The sequence below is a fragment of the Rhamphochromis longiceps genome, linkage group LG23 (genome assembly GCF_057381845.1).
Source record: "Rhamphochromis longiceps isolate RC_006_pf linkage group LG23, R_longiceps_female_GT1.1, whole genome shotgun sequence".
Taxonomy (NCBI): domain Eukaryota; kingdom Metazoa; phylum Chordata; class Actinopteri; order Cichliformes; family Cichlidae; genus Rhamphochromis; species Rhamphochromis longiceps.
Window position 1 is genome coordinate 40,761,053 of NC_140578.1, and position 14,805 is coordinate 40,775,857.

General features: G+C 47.2%; 1 protein-coding gene across 2 annotated transcripts in view; it reads left to right on the forward strand.

Annotated features, from left to right (window-relative positions):
* nrp2a (neuropilin 2a) overlaps positions 1-14,805 on the forward strand; it is a 64,653-nt gene that overhangs the window by 16,395 nt on the left and 33,453 nt on the right. For both annotated transcript variants that reach the window (XM_085398524.1, XM_085398523.1), the window contains exons 3-7: positions 3,710-3,891; positions 10,344-10,574; positions 11,974-12,129; positions 12,670-12,839; positions 13,788-13,943. In XM_085398524.1, coding sequence (XP_085254650.1) covers positions 3,710-3,891; positions 10,344-10,574; positions 11,974-12,129; positions 12,670-12,839; positions 13,788-13,943 — 895 coding nt within the window. The remainder of the gene's footprint in view (positions 1-3,709; positions 3,892-10,343; positions 10,575-11,973; positions 12,130-12,669; positions 12,840-13,787; positions 13,944-14,805) is intronic.

Below are 14,805 nucleotides of genomic sequence, written 5' to 3' on the forward strand. Positions count from 1 at the left end.
AATCCACGACAGGAGAGAGGGAGAGGGGAGGGAAGGATAGAGACCCACTCCAAAATCAATTAAAACCTAATTAGGCTCTCAGCTCCTTCGCGGGCCTTTTATCCTCGGCGTTGGTGATGCAGCATCGACTGTGTACGCGCACGCATGTGCTTGTCTATGCGGCATGTGTCTGTGTACGCGTCTGTCTTTGTGTGTTTGTTGGCACATGTTTTGAGTGTGTGTTTTCCCTAAAGCATGTGTCAGTAACAGCCCTAAGCAGGCGTACTTAAGGGTTGGCCGCGGCTCTCACAGACTCACAGTTGGAGCCTGCCACTAAAGCCTCTACGATCGCCTCTGTAATGCAGGATTACAACCAAGACACGTATAAGAGTATTGGACAACAGCTTCTTTACTTACTAGGAGGAGAGCTCTTCAGGCCTTCTTTTGTGCAGATTGGCTTGAGCCCCAGTCGTCATCACAAGCTTAGACTGGAGGAGCGTGCAGGAAGACTGAAACATGTCGCAGTGCACCTTTGAAACTTTAAGATTTATGAATTTTTAAAAAAAATAACAATAAAAATTGGTAAGAGAGAGGCAGAGAGAGTGAAACTGTTGAAACCGGTTCAGGAGGTGTAGCAATATCAGGCTATCATGCTATTTAGCCTAAGGCTGCTTTCACACCAGCCGTGTTTGGTTGGTTTAAATTAGACTCTGGTTCACCTGTGCAGAAGTCGACACAGTAATTCCACTCAAGTTCAGACCAAAACCGAGACCCTTTGGAGGAGGTGGTCTTGGTGGGGTTCTAAATTAACTCCAGAGCAGTTTGTTCGTGGCATGAATGTGATCGCACCTCAATCCAACCAAGCTAACAGGTGTGTCAGTACAGTTTTAGCTAAACACCTTCCTGTAGGTAACATAGCTGTGTGAAAAGTTCTGCGGAAGCCAACAACTAGCCTTGAAATGAACATAATGAAAAAGCTGCAAGTCCACAAACCCATCAACTGGCTGCGACCAGAGTAAACGGATCAGGCTTCAGAAACTGTGTCTTGCAGTTCCCCCCTAATCCAACTCTGGCACTGTTTTCGTTAAACCCTCCTTTGCCTCATATATAAACCTTCTTACCTTCATCTCGGCTTTAAAATATTCTCTGAAACCATGACCTGAAAATCTTCCCAAGGCCAAATCAAACCTGAGATTCCTTTATTTCCCAAAGTGCATGTCCTTTGTACTCTTTTTTTTTTTTTTTTGGTTTAATTAACTCGCCTCGTCCTGTACGTTCTTTTTGTTGGTCAGATGCTTTCATGTGGCGATATTGCAGGCTCATTGCAGCATTTTCACACTTCGAGCCTCACCTGTGCATGTACCACTCTGACCTAGATTAATATGGTTGGGATTATCCCTCCATCAGCAGTCTTAGCTTGAATGCTCTGTATAGGAATCAATACACTGCAGGAATGCGATAGCCAAAAAAGAGGCTTAGTGACTCTACTTAATCCAGGTTTTATTCCAAGCAGGCAGCACAAAAGCAGTCTTAGTGCTGAGATTCCACAAAGAAACACAGCCTTGAGCTGATTGGTTTGTCTCATCTCTTCTGAACGCTTTTCATTGTAGAGAAGTCGCGGGGGGGAAAGCGCTTACCTGTTCGGGACATTGGCGAGATGCTGGGTTTGAAGGCGGCTCCAAAACCCGGAGTCATCTGCGACGATTTTTTAACATCAAACAACCCGTCACGCTAATTAGCGAGACAACAGCAGCCCTGTTGTTTTGTGACAGCTTTGTTACACAAACTAATTGAAGCAAGTGCGTTTTGCATGCCTGTATGTTTGAAGGGTGTAGCTGCAGGACGCCTGCAGCAATGCAGTCAGCTACATTGGGAAACCCAGTGTTTTGTGTTTAGTGTGTGTGTGTGGTAAAGACACTTGTAGAGAGAAACACGATTGAGTATCATGATAGATTATAAAATTACAAGGAAATTATTCACAGTTGCAACAACTTGCAATGCAATAACAACACAAATCTTGTACTCATACAGCAGCAAAACAAGCTCATGCTTAAGAGAATATAAGAGATAGAAAAGTGCAGATTCCTCTCAGACACTATTTGGATGAAAATGATTGAAACTTGCTTTAAAACAGTAATCCAGCACTGAGTTAGAAACAAGCAAAAATCACGGAGATTTCCACACCTTCCAGTATTCACACAACCCAAAATTACTATCCTGAAACCTGGTGATTCACTTTCAGCTCCAAAACATGAACTAGCTCCATCTTTATCATATCAGCAGAGCTATGATATAATTTAATGATGGCTGTCCAAGGCAGGGCTGTGTTTTCATACACTGCGTAGTATTCGCTAGCCGTTAAGGGAGCTAAGGAGACCAAATTAGTCTACCATTCATAGACTTTTTTTGCCTACATGAATATCAATGAAAAATCTTTACATCCATATTTTATGTGTGTTATCTCTTACAGGCTACATAGCTGCATTAAACTTTGTGTCCTTGTGGAAAACAAGTGCAAAAGTGGAAATTTGGAAAACTTTGATGCTGTAAAATCCATCCATGTAGTATTTTCCTTAAAGGGAAACAGATACTAAATATCAGCCTGCAGCTGTGGTGCATCTGCAAGCCACTTTGCAACCCACCTCCAAGCCGGCTTCTTCTTTCATCCTATACCCCACATGATCATCGCGGTGGGTCTTGTTGCTCCCAGGACAGACGGATGGAAATAACAATCTTCTTTTGACTGAACTCTGTGACTCTGTGTCGCCGCTTATGTCTAATAATGGCACAGGAGTGACACTCGGGGTTAATTTTGGATCAATCGGTTGGGCTGCCTCTTTGTGTGTGTTTTTCACACACACACACACACACACACACACACACACACACACACACACACACACACACACACACACACACACACACACACACACACACACATGCGTAGTAGCCTGCCAGTTGAGAATTTGCTTTTATCATTCAGGGTCAGTTAGCTAGTCAAAGGTCAAAATGAGCCAAGAGCTCAAGCATGTGTAAGCTAATAAGCAAGGTGCCTGTGCATTTCTTTGGACCAATTTTACTCTCTGCTCCTTCACCTTAATGTCATCATCCCCCCCAGCCTTCACCGTTTTACTATTTCATGAGCTCCTGCCTATTTTTGCGCCTCTTATTAACAAATCCATCCATTTGCCCCAGTCTTCACCCTCAGATTGCAGCCACTTGTTCAATTACGTTCTGCTCAAACGCAGCCCTCTCTTCATTTTCTTTCCTGTTATCCAAGATTTGGTAAAATGGCGGGAGCTAACCTCGAGCTGATGTCAGAGGGATCTGAGCTTGTTGTCTCAAGCAGAACTGGGTCATAAGAGCTAAATTTATTGAATACAGCTGAGGGGAAGCAGCACATATGAGGTGTGGCAGAGATGTTTATTTGTGTCTTGAAGTTGTGTTGTGCTATTTCGCTCTGTGTATTCTGTCCTGAGGCTGAACTCTGACGGTAAATAGATCCACACCTGTCTGTTTTTTATTAGCTGTGCCGATTGCATAACCCCATAACTATCTACATTTATCTCCCCTCTACATTTCTCCTTTTATCTCTTTACCTTTCTTAATCCCTTCCTGATGCATTAAACTCTGAGTATGCTGCATCCTAGGATTTTTTTAAGGAATGCTTTTAAGAGAACATTTTAACATAACAGGAAAGAATCTAATTCATTTCTCTTATTCTTTTCAGATACGACTTCATAGAGATCCGCGATGGAACTTCAGAGACGGCCGATGTTTTGGGGCGGCACTGCAGCAACATCGCCCCAGGGCCAATTATCTCATCTGGGCCATCCCTCCAAATCAGATTTGTCTCTGACTACGCCCATCAGGGAGCCGGCTTCTCTTTGCGCTACGAGATATTCAAAACAGGTAAGGAAGCATTAACGGGTTGTGTTCTTAAAGCTGGGTCTGTTTAGTGCCACATTAAGTCAACAACGCCACACAGTTCATCGTGTTTTTTCTTAATTTTCTTGTTTTTCCTGCAGATATTTTTGGGCAATTCAAGCAATATTTTATATTACATGAAAAGCAAAACAAACAACAACAAAAAACAAAACAAAACAGTGTGCATCATTTTGTTACAGTTTATGTGTGGGACATGTTTCATCAAACGTAAGGCTCCCCTTCTCAAAAACACTCAAGTTAATGGTTTTTTGTCATCATGCGCCTCCTTCGCCTTCATGTTAGCAGCCCAAAACCCGCAATCACTCATCCCATCACTTTCCCAGTAATTTACTTCAGCAGAGGGGACCGGGAATGCAGGCAAAACTTACAGAGCGAGGAAAAAACAACAACTTTTAAGTTGCCTCAAAGCACGTGAGGAATGCGTTCTTATATGAAGCAAGAATACACTTCCTCCGGGGCCGTTAGGAAGACTGGGGTGTGGGAAGGGTTATTGTGGGATGATGGAAAATGGAAAGAGCTCCGAGGCTACTTGGGAGTTTGACTTAAGGTCAAAGGTTTATGAGCGGAGGCAGAGGCGAGGAGAGTGATGGGGACGAGCGTGTGGCGAAATGGAATTTTCTCAAAAGTCGTCAAAGTGCACGAGGTGAAGTGCGCTTTGCGGGCAAGGTTGAAGTATTGTTTTAGTGGCACTTGTGTGTTTGTGTGTGTGAGTTATAGTGGGAGGAGGTGAGGTGAATTGGTCAGGTGGCCTCGGGGGGAACAAGATTTATGTACGAGTTGCCAGCGTATTGTCTCTGCAGCAGTTAAAGGTAACTCCTGATTTGGGTCTGGAAATGCTTTTCAATTTAACACCGCGAAAACAGAAAGAATTTGTTAATTCACCTCCCACCTTTGAAGAAATGTCCCTGGCTTTGTGTCAAATGAGTGTGACCCAAATTTGATGTTACCGAGGACACCGAGCTCAGACCCTGGCGGTATAACTGACTGCATCTGTCTCACGCATAGATGGATCGAAGGCTGGTGGATTGTGGTGGAGGGGGGATGCGGTTGCCGTGCATTTAACAAGATCCTGGTATAAATACAGGGGTGTAAGAGCTGGTGTCACTGTGCGAGCACATGTAGGTGTCTGCTGGCTGCATGTGTGGGTGGTTCCACTCAGCTTGTTGTGCGAGATTCTGTCTGGCTCTATGTATGTTTGTATGTGGAGGCGGGAAGAGAGACCCGTATGTTTGTGTGTGTGTGAGACAGAGAGGTAGAGAGAGAGGGACAAACTGAGAGGGAAAATGATTGGGGTTAAGGGAGACAAACTGACAAAGAAGGAGTGAGTCAGAGAGTGGAAATGAATTCAGGATGCGTGATTGAGGCCATGTGTTAATTACGGCGTTCCCAGCGCCTGCACGCTCTCTCATCATGGCTGTTTGTCTTACCGTGGCAGGCCCGGGCCCTCTAAACAGCTTACAACTTCTGATGGGTACACAGAGATCCGAGGCTGAGATGTGTTTACTTACTAGAGGAGAAGTGGCAATTGTGCAAGCGTTATTTTTAATATTCTTAACGGATTTAGGCGTTGTGCATTTTTGCGCGCTTTTATTTTTGGGAGGTGATGGAGAAATGAATTTTAGTCCAGTCTGTTTTAATGTAGCTGCACAAAACTCAGTTTGTGTGTACAGTGTCGAGGTTGGGAGGTTGTGTTTATGGGTCTGTGTGTGTTTTTAAAGGGTGTGTCCTGACAGATAGAAATCTGTGCAAACAGCTGGGAGACGTGTGTGTTTGTGTGCGTGTCTTCAGCTTCCTCCCCATCTTAAACAGACAGCTGAGGCTGACCCCACCACACTGTGTCTGGAAGTCAGACAATGCAGGTCTGGTTTTGACTCTGTCCGTGTGTGTGTGTGTGTGTGTGTGTGTGTGTGTGTGTGTGTGTGTGTGTGTGTGTGTGTGTGTGTGTGTGTTTGAGATATCCTGCCCTGCTTTCTCTGCATTGGACTAATGATACTGTGGCTTGTTTTTGTTTTGTTCATTCAACCTTATTACATAAGCAGTGACTGTAGCTACTCCAGGGGTTTTTTGAATTGGACAAGCAATCTGTTTGTGCCACTGCCACTGTGTGTGTTTGTGTGTGGTTTATGTGTGTGTAAGTGGCGTGGTACAGCACAGTTAGAGCTAATCACTTTCAGCGTTGAGGATCACAAGTCGACCTTTGGCTCTACATCCGTCCCAAATAACCCTTCACCCTTCGGTTCACGTCCTAAGAAGAGCCAGGGTCTTCCATCTATCCCTCAGTCCACTATACTCATGCACACACGCACACATACAGTGCACAAACGCCTTAATCCTACTGTACAGTGAAAGTGCACAGCCCCCCTCCCTTCCCCCTTATTGTTGTGGCCTACTTTGGTCCTACTCATGCGTGCTTAACCCTTTATACAGCCCTGACTACCACCCCACACAAAGTCACGTGCTGCTGATGCTGTTACCACGGCTACAAGGGGAAGACTTATGATGGAAGCCCCCATTTCACCCTTCCCCAAAGCCCACCAGTAGCTCAGTGGGGGCAGAAAAACAGTGGCAGCCAATCCAGTGTTAAGATGGGAGCATAGAGAACCTTGGGGCATTGGGTCTCCTCCATGACCGCTGCTGACCGCTTCTGTGGCATCTGGGGGTTCGGGTGGTGGTGGAAGAGGGCGCAGCCTACGGCAGGGACCCCCGCCCAAGTACCAGACATAACACACTGGCCTTGCGTGTCTCTCTGATGCTATCATGCTGATTGGACGCGTCAGTGATGGCTGTTACGGCTGATTGCAACTTGTTTATTCCTGAAAAACCCATGAGCCCCATCCCACTGCCGAAATCACGCTCACGTAATTAACCGGCAAAAGGTGAATTAAAGTCATGAATAAATAAATCGAGCACAAAAAAAAAACAAGAGCGCTTAAGACTGATCAGCGATGAGGAAAAACGCGTACCCGGAATGAAATAACGAGACATTATCAGCAACCGCGTGAACGGCTTTGATCACAAACAGCAGAAGGGCTTTTTTTGGCATCTGCATTTTTTTGTATGTGTGTGTGTGCTGAAGATGAAAAACAATTGATAATGGTAATTCATTTAACAACAACAACACAACAGAGGCATCAGTCTAAGAAGAAACATTCCTCTCGAATTGTCTCTCCGGATATATAAAAGTGTCAAACCACAGCATGCCAAGAATGCTGTTTCTCCTTTTCTTGGGTCTTCCAGTTGTTCACAGTGTTGTTGTTGTTGTTGTTTTTGTTGTTGTGGGTTTTCAACACTTCCCCCCACACCCTTGTGTAGCGTGCCCCTTCCGCTACACATCTACACAGGCATGCACGTACACCGCCCTTCCCCAGATGCCTCGGGAGAGATTTTCTTCAATGGAAACCGTGAGCCGAACTCAAGCGTGGGGAGGTTACACGAGAGATCTGCTCGCGACTGTATACGAGGAGTGAGCTGTATGTCAGGCGGAGACAGGCAGGTGAGAGAGAGGAGGGTGAGGCAGGTTTTGATGTGCGGCAGACGCAGAGGTGAGCCCTCAGGTAGAGTTGTATGTCGACGCCAGGCGAGACAGAGGGTTGAAAGAGTGAATGAACACAGGCCCGGCGCGTCGCTGGGTGGAGGAGGAGAGGAAAGGGGTTGCCCTGACACAACGTGTGGAGCTGCCGCTACTACATCAGGCACTCATGTGCAAGAATCGAGTGGTTTCTACCCAGCAACTCGCCCTCTTACCCCCACCCCACCTCCAATCACACTGACACACTCTCACTCACTCACACTATGACCTCCCGCTCCTTGCCAGAAGACAGCTCTCGCCAAATGGCAGCTCATGGTGCGATGCAAGCACCAGACAGGCACGTGTGTGTGCGCAGGCATGTGTGTGTGTTTTTAAGACATGAGGGGGTGACAGAGGGAGGTAGAAAGGGGCGAGGGGGACTTGTTTTTGGCGTGTTCATACACTGTGAGCTAATGAGCAGTGACGCAAAGAGAAGGTGCATATGCGCACACTCGGCAGAGCATCGGCACGTGACGTCGCGCGAGGGCGACAGCTCCTCGAGTAACAGACACGGCGTGTTTGGATGGGCGGTGGAGTCAAGCTGCGCTCAGATTGAAGATTTCACCAGCAGGACTCCGCAGACTTGCTTTGCACTGTGACCCAGTGAGAAACAAGGCCAGTGTGTTACTGGGTCTCACACATGCAGACACACACCTTCAAGCACGCACACACTGAGGGAAAACAGGCAGCAAGAAACGGGTCGTGTGAGCAAAAACGTACATGCAAAGAGGAGCATTCGCAGGAGATGTGACTCATGCGTACTGCGCAGTTCATTTGCTGTCGTTATGATCGCATTACAGACACATGGAGATTGATGCTGCTTACTCCTACATTATAACTGTACACTTAACACACAGAGCTGAGGTCAGTGGTTGAAGGGATGGGGAGATCTTGGCTGTAAATTACCCTCACATTTCAGCATCCCTACTTCTGTGTGTGTGTTTGTGTGTGCGTACAGGCAGCCAGGCAACTGATCCACGGGTGTTTTGATGTAACGGTGTGTGTGGGAGTCGACACAAGGGGTTGAATGCCTGCTTTTAACGCGTGGGGGGGGGAAGATTCATACATTTTTTTTTGTCAACATCTCAACTGTCAACTGTGACATGAATGTATTGGTGCCAGGTAAATCAATAGGAAGATATATGCATCATTGCACTCAGCTATATATGTAAGCACTTTTTTTTTAAATGTGAGGCTTTGGCAGGAAATGAGAGAAAACGGGGTATAAAGAATCTCTCACAAAATGGGGAATACAAATAGAGATATGGTATACGTCTCCTGGGTTTTCCTCCCTCTGTCTCTATGCTGATTAGGGTCAGCTCTCTGCCATTACCAAGTGTAGACACCGGGAGGGGGGGGTCAGAGCAGCACAGTCGACCCCTCAGCTTTTCATAGGGCCGCCTGATAATAAGAACCGGTGCCTCCGAGGAATGCTGCCGAAGGAATGTTCCACTAACGCGTCTGTGCTCCTAAACGCCGCCTCTACGAATATGAATCTGGTTATCAAACGCAGCCCTGGCAGCTCCCTGAGACAGTGCAGTGCTTGCCTGGATGCGGCGCCGCTTTCCCAGGTTTGAAATCCACCAGATGCCTCCTCCCGTGAGCCTCTTCAACCTGACCTCCCAGCTTTCCAGTGGAGTCAACGATGGGAAAAATGCTTCTAGCTTAGGCTTGTTTTTCCTTGCTGGTAGTGACCGACCAGGCGCATTTGTCTGGGAAAGGAAACTGAAGTTAAATGCGTCTTTAAATGAATTTACCTTCAACGAGTCATTTCAGCAGGAGAGAAGTAGCAAAAAGAAAAAAAACACACAATGTCCAGTTTAAGTGCGCTTTAGTTCTAGAGGAAGAGCTGCGATTTGTCCCACGTATCTTAGCAGCGTTGCCACATGAGGATGTGTGTGTGTCCGGTGAGCATGAAAATAGAAATGCATAAAGATGTACGACTGAACGGAGCCTGCATTGTAAAGATAGAACTATTTAAAGGGTGAGCGAACTCAGGCTCGGAAAATAAACACAGCTTATGAATGAGGCAGCGCGTGTGACATTTGTGTGAAGACCTGTCTATTTGCCGTGTGTGTGTGCTGGATTGTCAGCTCTCTCCCGCCTCATTGATGTGCCGGTCCATAAACACTCGGCCGTGACTCAGGCTCCCCAGTGGACCGCGGAGCAGTGGCTGATGGGTAGATGATCTGAGCCACACAGCTGCTGCCGCTCAAGGTGAGCCGCCCAGGGCGCATAAATCTGCATAGCTAATGAGGAGCCGCCGCAAAGGGCCCACTTAGAACCATTACACAACTTTTGTGGTATGCATGAGCGAGGTGTGCGAGAGAAAGTGAAAGACACGCGCACACACAGAGTGCAAATGAGACCCAAAAAAGGGTAAAATTTTAAATATATGCTCTAAAGCAGGGTTCCGTCTTTAAAGGTGGAATTTTTTAAGGGCTCAAGTAAAGGCTGGGTTTTGCAGTGCACTGTCATTGTTTGAGAGCACAGAGGTGGTATGAATTTAAGGGGAGCGTGCACAAAAAAAGAGCTCTAAGCCTGCTTGCGTTGCATGATGCAAAATTAGAAATGCCCAGTTGAGCATTTGCTCGCTCTGTTGGGTTTTTTCCCTCCTCCATCTACAGCCACGAGTCGTGCACGTTCGTGTCCTTTCACCACCGCAGCTACTGTAAAATCCCAGCGGGGCTGTCAGTGACGAATGAGTTTCTGAAACACCTTCTGCAAGTCAGATGAGATACCGCCACGTGATCGATTGCTCCTGCTCGTAACGCGACCATTATGGGTTTTTGTTTTTGTTTTTCACTCCCGACTCTAAATATCCTCTTATCCTTGTGTGTCTGCTTAGGCTCGGAATTCTGCTTCCGCAATTTCACCAGCCCTACCGGCATGATCGAGTCCCCGGGGTTCCCGGATAAATACCCTCACAATCTGGAATGCTCCTACATGATCATTGCCCCGCCCCACATGGACATCACGCTCACCTTCCTGACCTTCGATCTCGAGAACGACCCCCTGCTGGTCGGAGAGGGTGACTGCAAGTACGACTGGCTGGACGTGTGGGACGGTCTGCCACAAGGTGAGCGCACAGACACACACAGACACACACAAACAGATGTCGGAATATCTCAGCGTGAGCGTAGACACACTGGAAAGACACCCTGTCCTCACCTTTTAACGTGCGTGGACAGCCACATTTCCACATGCACATTCCTACACTGAAATCTGCATAGCAGCCTTCAATTTCCTGTGCAGGCATCCCTCTCTTTGATGTAAGCTCTTACCGTACAGTCCATCCCATTACATGGGAGGGGGGGGACTGGACACCCCTGAGGACCAATCTGTTCCCATGGTTCTCTTCCCTCTCCATAATAACAACCCGTTCCTAACCCCCCTCGTACTTTCCTCCCTGTCCTCCATCCTTATCACCTAGCACTTCCTTCCTCCCCAGGGTGAGCGAGAGTGACGGCCACGATGAGTATCTGCTTGTATGCAAAGAGCCGAGATCAGAAAGTGGGAATGGGAGGGGTTTGGGGGAGAAAAACATTTGAGGATGTTATCAAGGGGCTTTGATAGTGACTGCCATAGGGTAATGCTAGTTGCTCTGTAGCTGATGAAAGCCACATTAGTAGTGGTGAGTGGTTCATTTCTCACCTCTCGCTTTGCCGAGTTCCTTTTCTTCTCTCTTTTTTTCCTTTTCTTTTTGAAAATATGAAGCAGGGTGGGGGGGGGGGGGGGGGGGGGGGGGACCAAGGATTTGCTCTAATTATTCCATTTTCAGTCGCTAAGAAGGGATCCAAGTGGATTTAAAATTCCAATTATAGCCTTGAATTTAGGAGCTTTGATAGCTGAAAACAATTTATACCATTCAAAGTTGAGAATTAGGAGCAAATTAAAGTGTAACCCAGTTCCAGTGAGCCTGAGTTTCCTTGGGCGTGAAAGAGGGACGGGAGACGAGGCGGAAGGGTGAAGAATTTTTGTGTCTGGAGACCGTTGTAATCCTTAATGTTTGTGAGTGCGTGCGCGCATGTGTGTGTCTATGCGTGTGTGAGTGCTTGTCTGCAGCTGATCCCAGTGCAGCTTGCATTAAAGCAAGGGATTCCATTCCCTCTCCTGCTGGGTTCTGGCTGAGACACACACATGGCAGATGGAGGGATGGACAGGAGAGTTAAGGGAGAGAGGAATGAATGGAGGAAGGGGAGATGGAGGAGAGGCATGCTGTGAGTCATTAGACAACACTTACCGAAGCAGCATGACCACTGGAAACCTGTCTTTGCAGTGCTGGATTTCCTTTTTTTTAATCTTATAGGAATTATCACATGTGCGTGCTTTTTCTGATTTTTCTTCCTTCCTTGAATGTAGCATCATACAGAAAAAGCAGTAAATGTTGAGTTTTTCAAAATAACAGCACGAATGTTTCTTTTAAAATCATTTCTTTGCAATATGACTGTATAAACATGAATTTCGTGTGTGTGCAGTGGCTCCTCTGATTGGCCGGTACTGCGGGACAAAGATCCCCCCAGAGATCCAATCGTCCTCCGGCCTGCTGTCCCTCTCCTTCCACACCGACATGGCTGTCGCCAAAGACGGCTTCTCCGCCCGCTACAACATGACACAAAAAGAAGTCTCCGACTGTGAGTGCACCATCACTTTAAGAGCGCACGTGTGCGTGCATTTGTGTGTACAGAGTGTAGGTTTGCTTACCTGCTTTTATTCCCAACTCGATTTTCTCTCTTTCACCGCTTTCGTCTCTGTCATCTCTGCTGACACTCGTCTTTCTCTCTTCATCTTTTTTCTTTTTCCTCCTCTCCTCTTACCCTCTCGATCTCTTCAGCCGTGCCTGCTTTAATGCTATTTCAATCTCGGAGCGCTCCCTCGCCCCTCTCAGCCTATTTTGCGCTCTCCTAAGAGAGCATGATTTCTCAGAAGCGGGCTCATACTATTTTCTTTTAGAATATAAATTAACTCAACCTCAATTTAACTTCACTCACCTGTTGGGCTGCTTTCTGCCTCTCATTGTCTTTTCTCTTTGTGTCTGCCTGAGTTTAACTTCACGCCTCTTGTTTTTTCGAGCTCTGTGCCCCTCATGCCTTTTCTTTCATGTCTGCTAAACCGTTATATTCAGTTATATTCAATGCAAACATAGCTGACGTTGCTCCCTCTTCTCCCGTCAGCATTTCACTGCAGCATGGCGCTGGGCATGGAGTCGGGGAAGATCAGCGACGACCAAATCACGGCCTCGACGTCCTTTTACGACAATCGCTGGCTGCCGCGCCAGGCTCGCCTCAACAACGACGACAACGCTTGGACGCCGGCAGAGGACAGCAACAAGGAATACATACAGGTATCACTCCGCGAGGTTCAAGCAGGCCTACGCTGTCGAGATCAGTCGATGTCAGCGGCAGCTCGCAGCAGCTGACGGATCAGCTGGTACCCTTTCATGCATTCAGTTGGCAAATGTCAACTATTTAAGTCGCTTTAGCCCACCTGCAGTTGTTTCGTACCCCAGAAAGAAGTCGTGCTGCTTCTTTCTTTGCCTTGAATGTACGTGGAAGGGGCAGAGAGGTTCCAGAACAGAGCCGTGCCACCAAATATAAATAACCGCGCATTTGAGCTGTCTCGAGGGCCCGGGTGTTTAAGAAACTTTTAAATGCAGTTGGTTTGCTCTGGTAGAAATCTGAAGGCGAATATTTGATTTAAGGCACAAAGTCTAGAGCGGGTCGACACTGATATCTGAATCAGCGACGCGTTAACTCGCTGGTGACAGTAAATTTGTCTCGGTGATACTTGCGGAAGAAGGCTCGGCGAAGAAGGCTCTCACGTACAGTGGGGGACACACAGAGGTGCTCACACATAAAGGGAATGGAGGAACTGTGAACCGATGATAAGGAAGTGCTTCCACACTCTCAATCTTTCCTGTCTCAAACGCGTGCATAGGCAGAGCGCGGAGGAGAGCGGCAAGAAGGCCGTGATTGATGAAGGTGCTCTTCAGGAATGCATCCGAACACTGCGCCATTGATCTTTGCCTCCAACCATTCCTCCCCTTACACACATCACAATGTACAGACACACACACACACACACACACACTCATAGATACCACCTAGGCTTCTTCAGTAGAAGGCCACAATCTGCTGCTGCTGCTGTGTGAGCAATAGACTTGCAGCTGCTCGGCTATCTGCATCAGCCCGGAGCACATCCATCCTGCAGTCTACGGAGCTTTCTCTGCCGCTATTCTATTTTATTTCAGTTCATGAAAACAAGTTTTATACATTTTCCCCCTTTTTTCCAGGTGGATCTTCATTTCCTCAAGGTTTTGACCGGTATTGCCACACAGGGCGCCATATCCAAGGAAACGCAGAAGTCCTACTACGTCACAACCTTCAAGCTGGAGGTCAGCACCAACGGAGAGGACTGGATGGTGTACCGCCATGGCAAGAACCACAAGGTAGAGCATTAAACGTGTTTATAAGTAAAAACGAAGCCTGAAATGGTCCAACGGGCAAGCTCGCTTTAAAGTGAAGCCGAGCATCCACGCTGAACGCCGCATTTACACCTCCGAGATGTTCTCAAACAACTAAGGTTGTTGTGTTCGCTCGAGAGCCATATCAATGGCATCAGCGGACGCTAAATTCCTGAAGGAGTCTTTCCCCTTCTAAGACTGTTTATGAACCCGAGTCATGACCTCAGTCATGAGTTGGAGAGAAAGGGAACGGGAGGGAGGAAGAGATAGAGAGAGGAGGGGAACCTGACAAACAAGAACAATGGAGTCCTCTGTGTGCCCTTATCTGGAACCGCTATTTATCATCTTTCTCAGCCTAACTCACACACACACACACACCTGGGGGTTGTGAAACCCTCTGGAGGCCGGCCAGGTGTGGACTGAGCAAATTTGCGCCTTGAGAGATTCGCAGCATTACTCTCCAAAATCGCTCCCATTTAGTGCTTCGATCGAGCCTCGTTAAATCTGCATTTGATTGCCTGCTCGTTGTTACTTATATACACACAATGGCAGGTTGTTGCCATGCCGTGACCTGCAGACAGCCTGTTTCCAGGGCATTTAAACCTTGTCCCTCACATCTGGTTTAAGGTCACTGTGGATTTCAAACAAAAAAATAGAGAGTGGCAAGAGTGGGCGTGTGTGTAAAGAGGGGTTAATCCACACTACCCGCACAGACTGGGATTCCCCCCCCCCCCCCCCCCCCATCCTTCTGTGTGTGCCAGTGATTGGTTTGGGTGGGGCCAGTGGGGGGTATTTGATGTAGAGATTATTAAACAAAATGTGGATTTGACATAAAAGTCAACATCTG